At 40.8% G+C, this 17,312-nt stretch overlaps 1 protein-coding gene across 1 annotated transcript; it reads left to right on the forward strand.

The window, feature by feature from the left end:
* Positions 1-386: 386 nt before the first annotated feature.
* On the forward strand, positions 387-15,621 carry nipa1 (NIPA magnesium transporter 1). Its single transcript, XM_058404158.1, has 5 exons — positions 387-621; positions 737-780; positions 1,823-1,913; positions 4,197-4,357; positions 13,783-15,621. Exons 1-5 carry the CDS (start codon positions 497-499, stop codon positions 14,286-14,288), a joined length of 927 nt encoding a protein of 308 aa, XP_058260141.1. The 5' UTR covers positions 387-496; the 3' UTR covers positions 14,289-15,621.
* The last annotated feature ends 1,691 nt before the right edge of the window (positions 15,622-17,312 follow it).

The following is a 17,312-nucleotide window of genomic DNA, read 5'->3' on the forward strand; positions in this document are numbered from 1 at the left end:
CTCACCTTGGTGCACTAAGAAAAGAATTAAGGAGAAAAGCTGTTTTTTAAAATATTGGCACAATCCCTAAAACACACATGAATGAAGACAAAATTAAAACTAATAAATGTATAATTTATTCTATGTCTTATATACATTTGTCAACTGATTAATTGTTTAGACTTACATTTATGTATTTATTTATTTATTTATTTTTCCTCTGAATTTGTAATCTGTGACTTGTGTTCTGAAAGACGTTGCGCGAAGCGAGCTCCAGGACACGCCCACATTATGCTTGATTCCCTCCTCTTTGAATACACCAAACAGACAACACCCATAAACCCACGCCCTAACCCCGCCCACACTCTTTAGCTCCCACCAATCAGAAGTCAGTTCCTGGATTTCCTGCCGGACAATACGGAAGTGTGTTCTTCGTTGTACTTCTGCACCATTCAAACGCATAGAGGTTACTTTTAAATATTAAAACACTTCAATAAACGATTTAATCTCCGTTTTAATGGAGGAAAACTCACATCTATCACTTGTGGGTGGTGTCGGAATCGCGGTGGTGTCTAGTTTTATCAATGGCTCCACGTTTGTGCTGCAGAAGAAGGGAATATTGCGTTCTCGCAAAGCTGGGAAGTATTATTTTATTAGTGTTTTATTTTATAAATGCGTTAAAAGTCCACATGAACATAAACACTTTATAGTTATCAGGATAAAAGCTTTGGATCGTGTTTGATTATTGTACAGGTAGGACTTACCTGTCTGACTGTGTGTGGTGGACCGGAACACTGGCAAGTAAGATTATTCCTCTGATTATATTTTATATAAAGTGTGTTTAATTATACACACTGTCCTGATATTATTAAATCCTGCCAGCCAATCACAAACCAGCAGTCCCGGTTATTTTACTTCATTATACCAACGCTACGTTCCTGATTGGCTGGAAGGTTGGGTGTAAGTTTTTACTTTTACAGATAACTTAAACGTAGCTAGAACATTAAACAGCCACTAAGGGTCAAGCAGATAAAGTGCCTAAAGTCGGTTTGGAAAGTCCTGAGTGCTTGTGTTTGGATGTCCTTCCTGGCCATCATTTTATAAACACACTACAGTGGTAGCTCAAGTGGTTAAGGCTCTGGGTCGTTGACCAGAAGATCAGAGTTCAAGCCCCAGCACTGCCAACCATTGGGCCCTTGAGCAAGGCCCTCAACTCACCGTGCTCCAGGGGCACTGTATCATGGCTGACCCTGCACTCTGGCCCCAACCCACAAGGACGGGATATGCGAAGAAAGAATTTCACTCTACAGTAATGTGTATGTGACAAATAAAGACAACTTAACTTACCAGCCACTGTAGATCCTCTTAGGAGCTTCATAAACATGGGCGGGATCTGACCCTGAAGACTAATCTTACATACTGCACCTTTAATTCTATTTACACCACTGTGCTGTAGAATTCTTGAATCTGATTGGTCAGGAGGTGTTGATGAGGCTTTCACGGTAGCACAGCTCCAGTTGATATGGTGATGATATTCTATAGTAAGGAGGTGTTTCTTTAACTTTTATAGAAGGAGTTTTCAGTGTCAGAGATAAAGCTGTAAGTTTTCTGACAGCTTTCTGCTTAATTAATATTAACTGTCCCAAACCTGCACATTAAAAGTATACGTAATTCCTTGGCAACCCTATGTCTAAATAAAGCTTGTTTAGTATTTAAACTATAAAAAATCTCATATAAGACGTGTGCAGATGGCTAAAATAATTATAAACACAACATTTGCAACAGTTATCTTAAATCTTTGCCTTATTTAAAGATGATGTGTGTTTATTTCTGCTCTGGTTAGTGATAGTGGGACAGGTGGGGAATTTCCTCGCACACAACGCAGCGCCAGCCGTGTTGGTGACCCCACTGGGAGCGCTCGGGGTTCTGTTCGGGTGAGTTACAGCTCAGTTATTACAACATCAGGTCAGTTATTACAACATCAGGTCAGTTATTACAACATCAGGTCAGTTATTAAAACATCAGCTCAGTTATTAAAACATCAGCTCAGTTATTACAACATCAGCTCAGTTATTACAACATCAGGTCAGTTATTACAACATCAGGTCAGTTATTAAAACATCAGGTCAGTTATTACAACATCAGGTCAGTTATTAAAACATCAGGTCAGTTATTACAACATCAGCTCAGTTATTACAACATCAGGTCAGTTATTACAACATCAGGTCAGTTATTAAAACATCAGGTCAGTTATTACAACATCAGCTCAGTTATTACAACATCAGGTCAGTTATTACAACATCAGGTCAGTTATTAAAACATCAGCTCAGTTATTAAAACATCAGCTCAGTTATTACAACATCAGCTCAGTTATTACAACATCAGGTCAGTTATTACAACATCAGGTCAGTTATTAAAACATCAGGTCAGTTATTACAACATCAGCTCAGTTATTACAACATCAGCTCAGTTATTACAACATCAGGTCAGTTATTACAACATCAGGTCAGTTATTACAACATCAGCTCAGTTATTAAAACATCAGCTCAGTTATTACAACATCAGGTCAGTTATTACAACATCAGCTCAGTTATTACAACATCAGGTCAGTTATTACAACATCAGGTCAGTTATTACAACATCAGCTCAGTTATTACAACATCAGGTCAGTTATTACAACATCAGGTCAGTTATTACAACATCAGGTCAGTTATTACAACATCAGCTCAGTTATTACAACATCAGCTCAGTTATTACAACATCAGGTCAGTTATTACAACATCAGGTCAGTTATTACAACATCAGCTCAGTTATTACAACATCAGGTCAGTTATTACAACATCAGCTCAGTTATTACAACATCAGGTCAGTTATTACAACATCAGCTCAGTTATTACAACATCAGGTCAGTTGATGATGATTATGATGATGGTGGTGGGGACGGTGGTGATGATGATGGTGGTGGTGGTGATGATGATGGTGGTGATGACAGTGGTGATTATGGTGGTGATGACAGTGGTGATGGTAATGGTGATGATGATGATGATGATGGTGTTGGTGATGATGGTAATGGTGCTGATGATGATGGTCATGATGATGATGGTGGTGACGGTGATGATGATGATGATTATTATGACGATGATGATGATGGTGGTGGTGGCAACGGTGATGATGATAGTGGTGACGGTGGTGGTGATGATGATGATGGTGGTGGTGATGATGATGATGGTGGTGACGGTGGTGGTGATGGTGGTGATGATGATGATGACGGTGGTGATGATGATGATGGTGGTGACAGTGGTGATGATGGTAATGGTGATGATGATGATGATGATGATGGTGGTGATGATGATGATGGTGGTGGTGATGATGATGATGGTGGTGACGGTGGTGGTGGTGATGGTGGTGGTGGTGATGACAGTGGTGATGATGGTAATGATGATGATGATGGTGGTGATGATGATGATGATGATGGTGGTGGTGATGACAGTGGTGATTATGGTGGTGGTGACAGTGGTGATGGTAATGGTGATGATGATGATGATGATGGTGGTGGTGATGATGGTAATGGTGCTGATGATGATGGTGGTGATGGTGATGGTGGTGACGGTGATGATGATGATGATTATTATGACGATGATGATGATGGTGGTGGCAACGGTGATGATGATGATGATGATAGTGGTGACGGTAGTGGTGATGATGATGATGGTGGTGGTGATGGTGGTGGTGATGATGATGACGGTGGTGATGATGGTGGTGGTGGTGGTGGTGATGATAATGGTGGTGGCAACGGTGATGATGATGATAGTGGTGATGATGGTGGTGGTGATGATGATGATGGTGGTGGTGACGGTGATGATGACGATGATGATGGTGGTGGCAACAGTGATGATGATGATGATGGTGGTGGTGACGGTGATGATGACGATGATGATGGTGGTGGCAACAGTGATGATGATGATGGTGGTGGTGACGGTGATGATGACGATGATGATGGTGGTGGCAACAGTGATGATGGTGGTGATGACAGTGGTGACGATGGTGGTGATGGTGTTGATGATGGTGGTGATGATGATGATGATGATGGTGATAATGATGATGATGGTAATGGTGATGATGATGATGGTGGTGGTGGTGGTGACGGTGGTGATGATGATGATGATGGTGATGGTGATGATGATGATGATGATGATGATGGATATTTGGCTCCTCAGAGCTGTTCTGGCATCATGGCTCCTGCAGGAACAGCTGGAGCTGCTGGGTAAACTGGGCTGTGTGCTGTGCTGCTGTGGCTCTGTGGTGCTCATCATTCACTCCCCAAAGACCGATAGCATGGCATCGAGAGCTGAGTTCCAGCAGCAGCTTCTCGACCCAGGTACCCACACTACACAACACTACACAACACTGCACTACACTACACAACACTACACAACACTGCACCACACTACACAACACTACACAACACTGCACCACACTACACAACTACACAACATTACACCATACTACACAACACGACACAACACTACACCATACTACACTACACTGCACTACATCACACAACACTGCACCACACTACACAACTACACAACACTACACAACATTACACCATACTACACAACACTACACTACACTGCACTACATCACACAACACTGCACCACACTACACAACACTACACAACACTGCACTACACTACACAACACTACACAACACTGCACCACACTACACTACACTACACTGCACCACACTACACAACTACACAACAGTACACAACATTACTCCATACTACACAACACTACACAACACAACACTACACTACACTACACTGCACTACATCACACAACACTGCACCACACTACACAACTACACAACACTACACAACATTACACCATACTACACAACACTACACTACACTGCACTACATCACACAACACTGCACCACACTACACAACACTACACAACACTACACCACACTACACAACACTACACAACACTGCACCACACTATACAACACTACACAACACTGCACCACACTACACAACACTACACAACACTGCACCACACTACACAACACTACACAACACTGCACCACACTACACTACACAACACTACACAACACTACACCACACTACACAACACTGCACCACACTACACAACACTGCACCACACTACACAACACTACACAACACTGCACCACACTACACAACACTACACAACACTGCACCACACTACACTACACTACACTATACTGCACTACATCACACAACACTGCACCACACTACACAACTACACAACACTACACAACATTACACCATACTACACAACACTACACTACACTGCACTACATCACACAACACTGCACCACACTACACAACACTACACAACACTGCACTACACTACACAACACTACACAACACTGCACCACACTACACTACACTACACTGCACCACACTACACAACTACACAACAGTACACAACATTACACCATACTACACAACACTACGCAACACTACACTACACTACACTACACTGCACTACATCACACAACACTGCACCACACTACACAACTACACAACACTACACAACATTACACCATACTACACAACACTACACTACACTGCACTACATCACACAACACTGCACCACACTACACAACACTACACAACACTACACTACACTACACTACACTACACTGCACTACATCACACAACACTGCACCACACTACACAACTACACAACACTACACAACACTGCACCACACTACACAACACTACACAACATTACACCATACTACACAACACTACACTACACAACACTACACTACACTACACTACATCACACAACACTGCACCACACTACACAACTACACAACACTGCACTACACTACACAACACTACACTACACTGCACTACATCACACAACACTGCACCACACTACACAACTACACAACACTACACAACACTGCACTACACTACACAACTACATAACACTACACAACACTGCACCACACTACACAACTACACAACACTACACAACATTACACCATACTACACAACACTACACAACACTACACTACACTACACAACACTGCACTACACTAGACTACACAACACTACACCACACTACATTACACTGCACCACACTACACTACACTACACTGCACTACATCACACAACACTACACCACACTACATTACACTACACTACACTACACTACACTACACCACACTACATTACACTACACATCACACAACACTACACCACACTACATTACACTACACTACACCACACCACACTACACTACACTACATCACACAACACTACACCACACTACATTACACTGCACCACACTACACCACACTACACTACATTGCACTACATTACACTACACTACACTTCACTACACTACACTACACTACACCACACTAGACTACACTACACTACATCACACAACACTACACCATACTACATTACACTGCACCACACTACACCACACTACACTACACTACACTGCACTACATTACACTACACTACATCACACAACACTACACCACACTACACTACACTGCACTACATTACACTACACTACACCACACTAGACTACACTACACTACACCACACTAGACTACACTACACTACATCACACAACACTACACCATACTACATCACACTACACTACATTACACTACACTACATCACACTACACCACACTACACTACACTACACTGCACTACATCACACAACACTACACCACACTACATTACACTACACTACACTGCACCACACTACACCACACTACACTACATTACACTACACTACATCACACTACACCACACTACAGTACACTACACTGCACTACATCACACAACACTACACCACACTACATTACACTACACTACACTGCACCACACTACACCACACTACACTACATTACACTACACTACACCACACTAGACTACACTACACTACACTACACTGCACTACATCACACAACACTACACCACACTACATTACACTACACTACACCACACTAGACTACACTACACTACACTACACTAGACTACACTACACTACATCACACAACACTACACCATACTACATTACACTGCACCACACTACACCACACTACACTACATTACAGTACACTACATCACACTACACCACACTACATCACACAACACTACACCACACTACATTACACTACACTACATCACACTACACCACACTACACTACACTACACTGCACTACATCACACAACACTACACCACACTACATTACACTACACTACATCACACTACACCACACTACATTACACTACACTACATCACACTACACCACACTACACTACACTGCAGTACATCACACAACACTACACCACACTACACTACACTGCACCACACTACACTACACCACACTACATTACACTACACTACATCACACAACACTACACCACACTACACTACACTGCACCACACTACACTACACCACACTACATTACACTACACTACATCACACAACACTACACCACACTACACTACACTGCACCACACTACACTACACCACACTACATTACACTACACTACATCACACTACACCACACTACACTACACTGCACCACACTACACTACACCACACTACATTACACTACACTACATCACACTACATCACACTACACCACACTACATCACACTACATTACACTACACTACACTACACTACACTACACTACATCACACTACACTACATTACACTACACTACACTACACTACATCACACTACACCACACTACACTACACTACATTACATTACACTACACTACACTACACTACACTACACTACATTACACTACACTACATCACACTACACCACACTACACTACACTACACTACATCACACTACACTACACTACACTACACTACATTACACTACACTACACTACACTACACCACACTACACTACACTACACTACACTACACTGCAGTACATCACACAACACTACACCACACTACACTACACTGCACCACACTACACTACACCACACTACATTACACTACACTACATCACACAACACTACACCACACTACACTACACTGCACCACACTACACTACACCACACTACATTACACTACACTACATCACACTACACCACACTACAGTACACTACACTGCACTACATCACACAACACTACACCACACTACATTACACTACACTACATCACACTACACCACACTACATCACACTACACCACACTACATCACACTACATTACACTACATTACACTACACTACACTACACTACACTACACTACACTACACTACATCACACTACACTACACTACATTACACTACACTACACTACACTACATCACACTACACCACACTACACTACACTACATTACATTACACTACACTACACTACACTACACTACATTACACTACACTACATCACACTACACCACACTACACTACACTACACTACATCACACTACACTACACTACACTACACTACACTACATTACACTACACTACACTACACTACATTACACTACACTACACTACACTACACTACACTACACTACATCACACTACACTACACTACACTACACTACATCACACTACACCACACTAGACTACACTACACTACACCACACTAGACTACACTACACTACATCACACAACACTACACCATACTACATTACACTGCACCACACTACACCACACTACACTACATTACAGTACACTACATCACACTACACCACACTACACTACACTACACTGCACTACATCACACAACACTACACCACACTACATTACACTACACTACATCACACTACACCACACTACACTACACTGCAGTACATCACACAACACTACACCACACTACATTACACTACACTACACTACACTACATCACACTACACCACACTACATTACACTACACTACATCACACTACACCACACTACACTACACTGCACTACATCACACAACACTACACCACACTACATTACACTATACTACACTGCACCACACTACACAACACTACACCACACTACATTACACTACACTACACTGCACCACACTACACTACACCACACTACATTACACTACACTACATCACACTACACCACACTACACTACACTACACTGCACCACACTACACTACACCACACTACATTACACTGCACTACATCACACAACACTACACTACACTACACTACACTACACTACATTACATTACACTACATCACACAACACTACACCACACTACATTACACTACACTACATTACACTACATCACACTACACTACACTACACTACACTACATTACACTACACTACACTACACTACACTACACCACACTACATTACACTACACTACACTACATTACACTACACTACACTACATTACACTACACTACATTACACTACACCACACTACATTACACTACACTACATTACACTACATCACACTACACTACACTACACTACACTACACTACATTACATTACACTACACTACATTACACTACACTACATTACACTACACCACACTACATTACACTACACTACATTACACCACATCACACTACACTACACTACACTACACTACACTACATTACACTACACCACACTACATTACACTACACTACATTACACTACATCACACTACACTACACTACACTACATTACATTACACTACATTACACTACACTACACTACACTACATTACACTACACTACACTACACTACACTACACTACACTACATTACATTACATTACACTACATTACACTACACTACACTACACTACACTACACTACATTACATTACATTACACTACATTACACTACACTACACTACACTACACTACACTACAATACACTACATCACACCACACTACTCTACACTACATTACATTACATCACACTACACTACACTACACTACATTACATTACATTACACTACACTACACTACACTACATTACATTACACTACACTACACTACACTACACTACACTACATTACACTACACTACACTACACTACACTACACTACACTACACTACACTACATTACACTACACTACACTACACTACACTACACTACATTACACTACACTACACTACACTACACTACACTACACTACATTACACTACACTACACTACACTACACTACATTACACTACACTACATTACACTACACTACACTACATTACACTACACTACACTACACTACATTACACTACACTACACTACATTACATTACACTACACTACACTACACTACACTACACTACACTACACTACATTACACTACACTACACTACACTACACTACACTACACTACATTACACTACACTACACTACACTACACTACACTACACTACATTACATTACACTACACTACACTACACTACACTACATTACACTACACTACACTACACTACATTACACTACACTACACTACACTACATTACACTACACTACATTACACTACACTACACTACACTACATTACACTACACTACATTACACTACACTACACTACATTACACTACACTACACTACACTACACTACACTGCACCACACTACACTACACCACACTACATTACACTACACTACACTACACTAGACTACACTACACTACACTACACTACATTACACTACATCACACTACACCACACTACATTACACTACACTACATCACACTACACTACACTACACTACACTACATTACACTACACTACACTACACTACACTACACTACACTACACTACACTACATTACACTACACTACACCACACTACACTACATTACACTACACTACACCACACTACACTACATTACACTACACTACACCACACTACACTACATTACACTACACTACACCACACTAGACTACACTACACTACACTGTACTACATCACACAACACTACACCACACTACATTACACTACACTACACCACACTAGACTACACTACACTACACCACACTAGACTACACTACACTACATCACACAACACTACACCATACTACATTACACTGCACCACACTACACTACACTACACTACATTACAGTACACTACATCACACTACACCACACTACACTACACTACACTGCACTACATCACACAACACTACACCACACTACATTACACTACACTACATCACACTACACCACACTACACTACACTACACTGCAGTACATCACACAACACTACACCACACTACATTACACTACACTACACTACATCACACTACACCACACTACATTACACTACACTACATCACACTACACCACACTACACTACACTGCACTACATCACACAACACTACACCACACTACATTACACTATACTACACTGCACCACACTACACAACACTACACCACACTACATTACACTACACTACACTGCACCACACTACACTACACCACACTACATTACACTACACTACATCACACTACACCACACTACACTACACTACACTGCACCACACTACACTACACCACACTACATTACACTGCACTACATCACACAACACTACACTACACTACACTACATTACATTACACTACATTACACTACACTACATTACATTACACTACATCACACAACACTACACCACACTACATTACACTACACTACATTACACTACATCACACTACACTACACTACACTACACTACATTACACTACACTACACTACACTACACCACACTACATTACACTACACTACACTACATTACACTACACTACACTACATTACACTACACTACATTACACTACACCACACTACATTACACTACACTACATTACACTACATCACACTACACTACACTACACTACACTACACTACACTACATTACATTACACTACACTACATTACACTACACCACACTACATTACACTTCACTACATTACACTACATCACACTACACTACACTACACTACATTACACTACACTACATTACACTACATTACACTACACTACACTACACTACATTACACTACATTACACTACACTACATTACACTACATTACACTACACTACATTACACTACATTACACTACACTACACTACATTACACTACACTACACTACACTACATTACACTACACTACACTACACTACATTACATTACACTACATTACACTACACTACACTACACTACACTACACTACACTACACTACATTACACTACACTACACTACACTACATTACACTACACTACACTACACTACATTACACTACACTACACTACACTACATTACACTACACTACACTACACTACACTACATTACACTACACTACACTACACTACATTACACTACACTACACTACATTACATTACATTACATTACACTACATTACACTACACTACACTACACTACATTACATTACACTACACTACACTACATTACACTACACTACACTACACTACACTACACTACACTACACTACATTACACTACACTACACTACATTACACTACACTACACTACACTACATTACACTACACTACACTACACTACATTACACTACACTACACTACACTACATTACACTACACTACACTACATTACACTACACTACACTACATTACACTACACTACACTACACTACATTACACTACACTACACTACATTACATTACATTACACTACATTACACTACACTACACTACATTACACTACACTACACTACACTACACTACATTACACTACACTACACTACACTACAATACACTACATTACACTACACTACACTACACTACATTACATTACACTACATTACACTACACTACACTACACTACATTACACTACACTACACTACACTACATTACATTACACTACACTACACTACACTACACTACATTACACTACACTACACTACACTACATTACACTACACTACACTACATTACACTACACTACACTACACTACATTACACTACACTACACTACACTACACTACACTACATTACACTACACTACACTACACTACACTACACTACACTACATTACATTACACTACACTACATTACACTACACTACACTACACTACACTGCACCACACTACACAACACTACACTACACTTATATCCAACCTGTTACACTTTATGTCCACTCTGTGACCCTTATGTTCAACCTCTTGCCTTTATTTCCACCCTGTGAATATTATGTCCATTCTGTGTCTCTTATGTCCACCATGTGGCCCTTCTGTCCATCATATGACCCTTATGTCCACCCTGTTATCTTTTGTTCACCTTTTGACCCTTTATGTCCATCCTGTGGCCCTTAAGTCTACCCTGTGACCCTTTATGTCCAACCTGTTACCCTTATGTCAAACCTGTTACACTTTATGTCCACCCTGTGACCCTTTACGTCCACCCTGTGACCATTTATGTCCACCCTGTGACCCTTTACGTCCACTCTGTGACCCTTTACGTCCACTCTGTGACCCTTTATGTCCACCCTGTTATCCTTATATTTACCCTGTTACTCTTATGTCCACCCTGTGACCCTTTACGTCCACCCTGTGACCATTTATGTCCACCCTGTGACCCTTTACGTCCACTCTGTGACCCTTTACGTCCACTCTGTGACCCTTTATGTCCACCCTGTTATCCTTATATTTACCCTGTTACTCTTATGTCCACCCTGTGACCCTTATGTCCACCCTGTGACCCTTATATCTACCCTGTGACCCTTATATCCACCCTGTGACCCTTATGTACACCTTGTGACCCTTATATCCACCCTCTGACTCTCCTATCTATTCTTTGTTTATGTATTGTTTGTGTTTCAGTGTTTGTGAGCTACATCACGCTGGTGCTGCTGCTACTGGTGCTGCTGATTGGCTGGCTCTCTCCAGCGTACGGAAAGTCCAACATCATGGTGTACGTGGGAATCTGTTCCCTGTTGGGAAGCTTCACGGTGCCGAGCTGCAAAGGTCTGGGTCTGGCTGCGAAGGAGGCGTTCAGCGGAGACTCGTCTCCCGATAACGGAGCTCTGTTCCTCTTCCTAAGCTTGCTGGGAATTCTCCTGGTCAGCATCCTGACCCAGTTCACCTTCATCAACAGAGCCTTGGAGAGCTTCAGCTCCAATGTCTTCGAGGCTGTGTATTACGTCACCTTCACGTGCTCTGTCATCCTCGCCACCGCCATCTTGTTTAAAGAGTGGGAGGAGCTCGGAGCTCTGGACTGTCTTGGGATTTTGTGTGGATTCATTACGATATCTGTGGGAGTGACACTGTTACGCGTGTCTCAGGAAGCCATGCTCACGTGGACTCCGCCCAAAGCCAAAGACGAGTAGTTTATATTTAAACATCTGTCAGAACTCTGGAATCATGCGCTCGTTTCAGGCGGCAGTGTTGCACTACAGCGCCCCCTGCTGGAGATGATCTATTACACCAACACATGCTCACTTCTGTGGAATTGTGTCTTGTTATTAATTGACATATCCTGCTATTAAGGGTGTGTTTTAACATAACACACAAATCAGGAAATAAATCAACTGAATAAATACTATACCTCATCTAACGGTTTAAATTAATCCTCATGTTTCCATCCTTATGTCACTGTCTCTACACTTATGTCACTCCTTCTATCCTTATGTCACTCTCTCTAAACTTATGTGACTCCTGCTACCCTTATGTCACTCCTTTTATCCTTATATTACTCCTGCTACCCTTATGTCACTTCTGCTATCCTTATCCCACTCCTTTTATCCTTATGTCACTCCTGCTACCCTTATGTCACTCCTTTTATCCTTATGTCACTCCCTCTACCTGTATGTCACTTCCTCTATACTTATGTCACTTCTTTTATCCTTATATCACTCTCTCTACCCTTATGTCTCTCTCCCTACCCTTATGTCTCTCTCTCTACCCTTATGTCTCTCTCTCCACCCTTATGTCACTCTCTCTACCCTTATGTCACTCTCTCTACCCTTATGTCTCTCTTTGTATCCTTATGTCACGCGTTTCATCCTTATGTCACTCCTGCTACCCTTATGTCACTCCCTCTACCCTTATGTCAATCCCAGAACCCTAATATAAGTCTCATTATCCTAAAGTTCACTGTATTTAAGATGAACAGGAAAGGATTTAAAGCCAGTATTTTCTCATTTTTAATACCTAATAGAACAGAAATCTTCCATTTGGAGATTTAGACACTGAATTCCATTTATAAATATGCAGCTGTGAAACCAAACAAGCACAAGTTTCTTCTTGCTGTGTTTTTTCAGTGTACGTTCTGTCCTGAGGGTGTGTAAACTTTTGCACTCAGCTCTTCGTGCGTAACTCTGTAGCTGATGTCACTAATCAGGGTTGATTAAATGACACAAGCTGTGATGTCACTAACGACTCCTGTATTAACAAAGGTGGTTTTGAACACTAGTGTGATTTTTAATTGTTTGTAATAATAATTACGTTTTTTTTCTTAATAAACAATAATGACAAGAAATCATACAAAATCCTCCACATTCCTTATTGTGTGACTTTTTTAATTAAAGACAAAAACCTAATACTTGCAAATCGCCAAAAAGTGTATTTATCATATTTAATAGTCATTTCTATTTAATTTTTAAAGTGTTAAATAATTTTATACTTGAATGACTATTTAATAACGCAAAAAATTAAAAGCAATAAATAACGACCGTACGTCTTGTCTTTTTTCTTTAACCCCTGTCACCACATTTTCATTGTTTTATATATTATTTTATTTTATCTCATGAATAAAGGTGTTTTATGTAAATGTTGATCAGATCTGGGTTTGTCGTATGTAAATTAAGTGTAAATAATGGGTGTGTATTTCAAACTCTTTTGTATTCTTGTTACACTGGACAGTTTGCATAGATGTGATATCCTTTCTCTCTCTATTCCTCCGCACTCATTATTATGTCCGATTTCTGATATTTTTTAGTAAACAGCATGACAAAATTATAGGGTTAATACGCTATATTGCCAAAAGTTTTGGGACACCCCTCCAAATCATTGAATTTAGGTGTTCCAATCACTTCTATGGCCACAGGTGTATAAAATCCAGCACCTAGGCATGCAGACTGCTTCTATAAACATTTGTGAAAGAATGGGACGCTCTCAGGAGCTCAGTGAATTCAAGCGTGGTACTGTGATAGGTTTCCACCTGTGCAACAAATCCAGTCGTCCATTTGTGACATTTCTTCACTACTAAATATTCCATGCTCAACTGTTAGTGGTATTATAACAAAGTAGAAGCAACTAGAAACAACAGAAACTCAACCCTGAAGTGGTAGGCCATGTAAAATCACAGATCGGGGTCAGCTAAGGCTCACAGTGCGCAGAGGTCAACAACTTTCTGCAGAGTCAATAGCTACAGACCTCCAAATTTTGTGTGGCCTTCAGATTAGCTCAAGTACAGTGTGTAGAGAGCTTCAAAGTATTTGTTTTCGTGGCCGAGGAGCTGCATCCGAGCCTTATATCACCAAGTGCAATGCAAAGCATGGGATGCAGTGGTGTAAAGCACACCACCACTGGACTCTTAAACAGTGGAGACATGTATTCTGGAGTGACCAATCACGCTCCTATGCCTGGCAATTCAATGAAGGAGTCTGGGTTTGGTGGTTGCCAAGAGAATGGTACTTGCCTGACTGCATTATGCCAAGTGTAAAGTTTGGTGGAGGGGGGATTATGGTGTAGGGTAGTTTTTCAGTGAAATCAACTCTTAATGCTTCAACTTCATACCAAGACATTTTGGACAATTTCATGCTTTGTGGGAACAGTTTGGAGATGACCCCTTCCTGTTCCAACATAACTGATGAGTGAGTGATGGATGAGTGAGTTTGGTGTGGAGGAACTTGACTGGCCTGCACAGTGCAAATGGAGTCCTGACCTCAACTCCATAGAACACCTTTGGGATGAATTAGAGTGGAGACTGTGAGCCAGACCTTCTTGTCCAACATCAGTGCCTGACCTCACAAATACTGTTCTAGTGTAATGGTCAAAAATTCCCATAAACACACTCTTAAACCTTGTGGAAATCCTTCCCAGAAGAGTTGAAGCTGTTCTAGCTGCAAAGGGCGGGACAACTCCATATTACATTCATGTGCATGTAAAGGCAGACGTCCCAAAACTTTTGGCAATATACTATAGGAGCTGCCGTAAAAACTGTTTGGTTTTATGTTTGTTGATTAGCATATTTATCCAACTTTAGCTGGATGTTCATTTCATCGAAAGTAAATGAATTCAGGTTAATTAAAATATAGTGTGTGTGTGTAATTTAATTTAATATATAATGTTTGAAAGTGGGTTGAACATGACATAAAAAGGGAGTTCAATTTCAATAAATCACTGAAATG

Source organism: Hemibagrus wyckioides, linkage group LG11 (genome assembly GCF_019097595.1).
Source record: "Hemibagrus wyckioides isolate EC202008001 linkage group LG11, SWU_Hwy_1.0, whole genome shotgun sequence".
In the NCBI taxonomy this organism is placed as follows: domain Eukaryota; kingdom Metazoa; phylum Chordata; class Actinopteri; order Siluriformes; family Bagridae; genus Hemibagrus; species Hemibagrus wyckioides.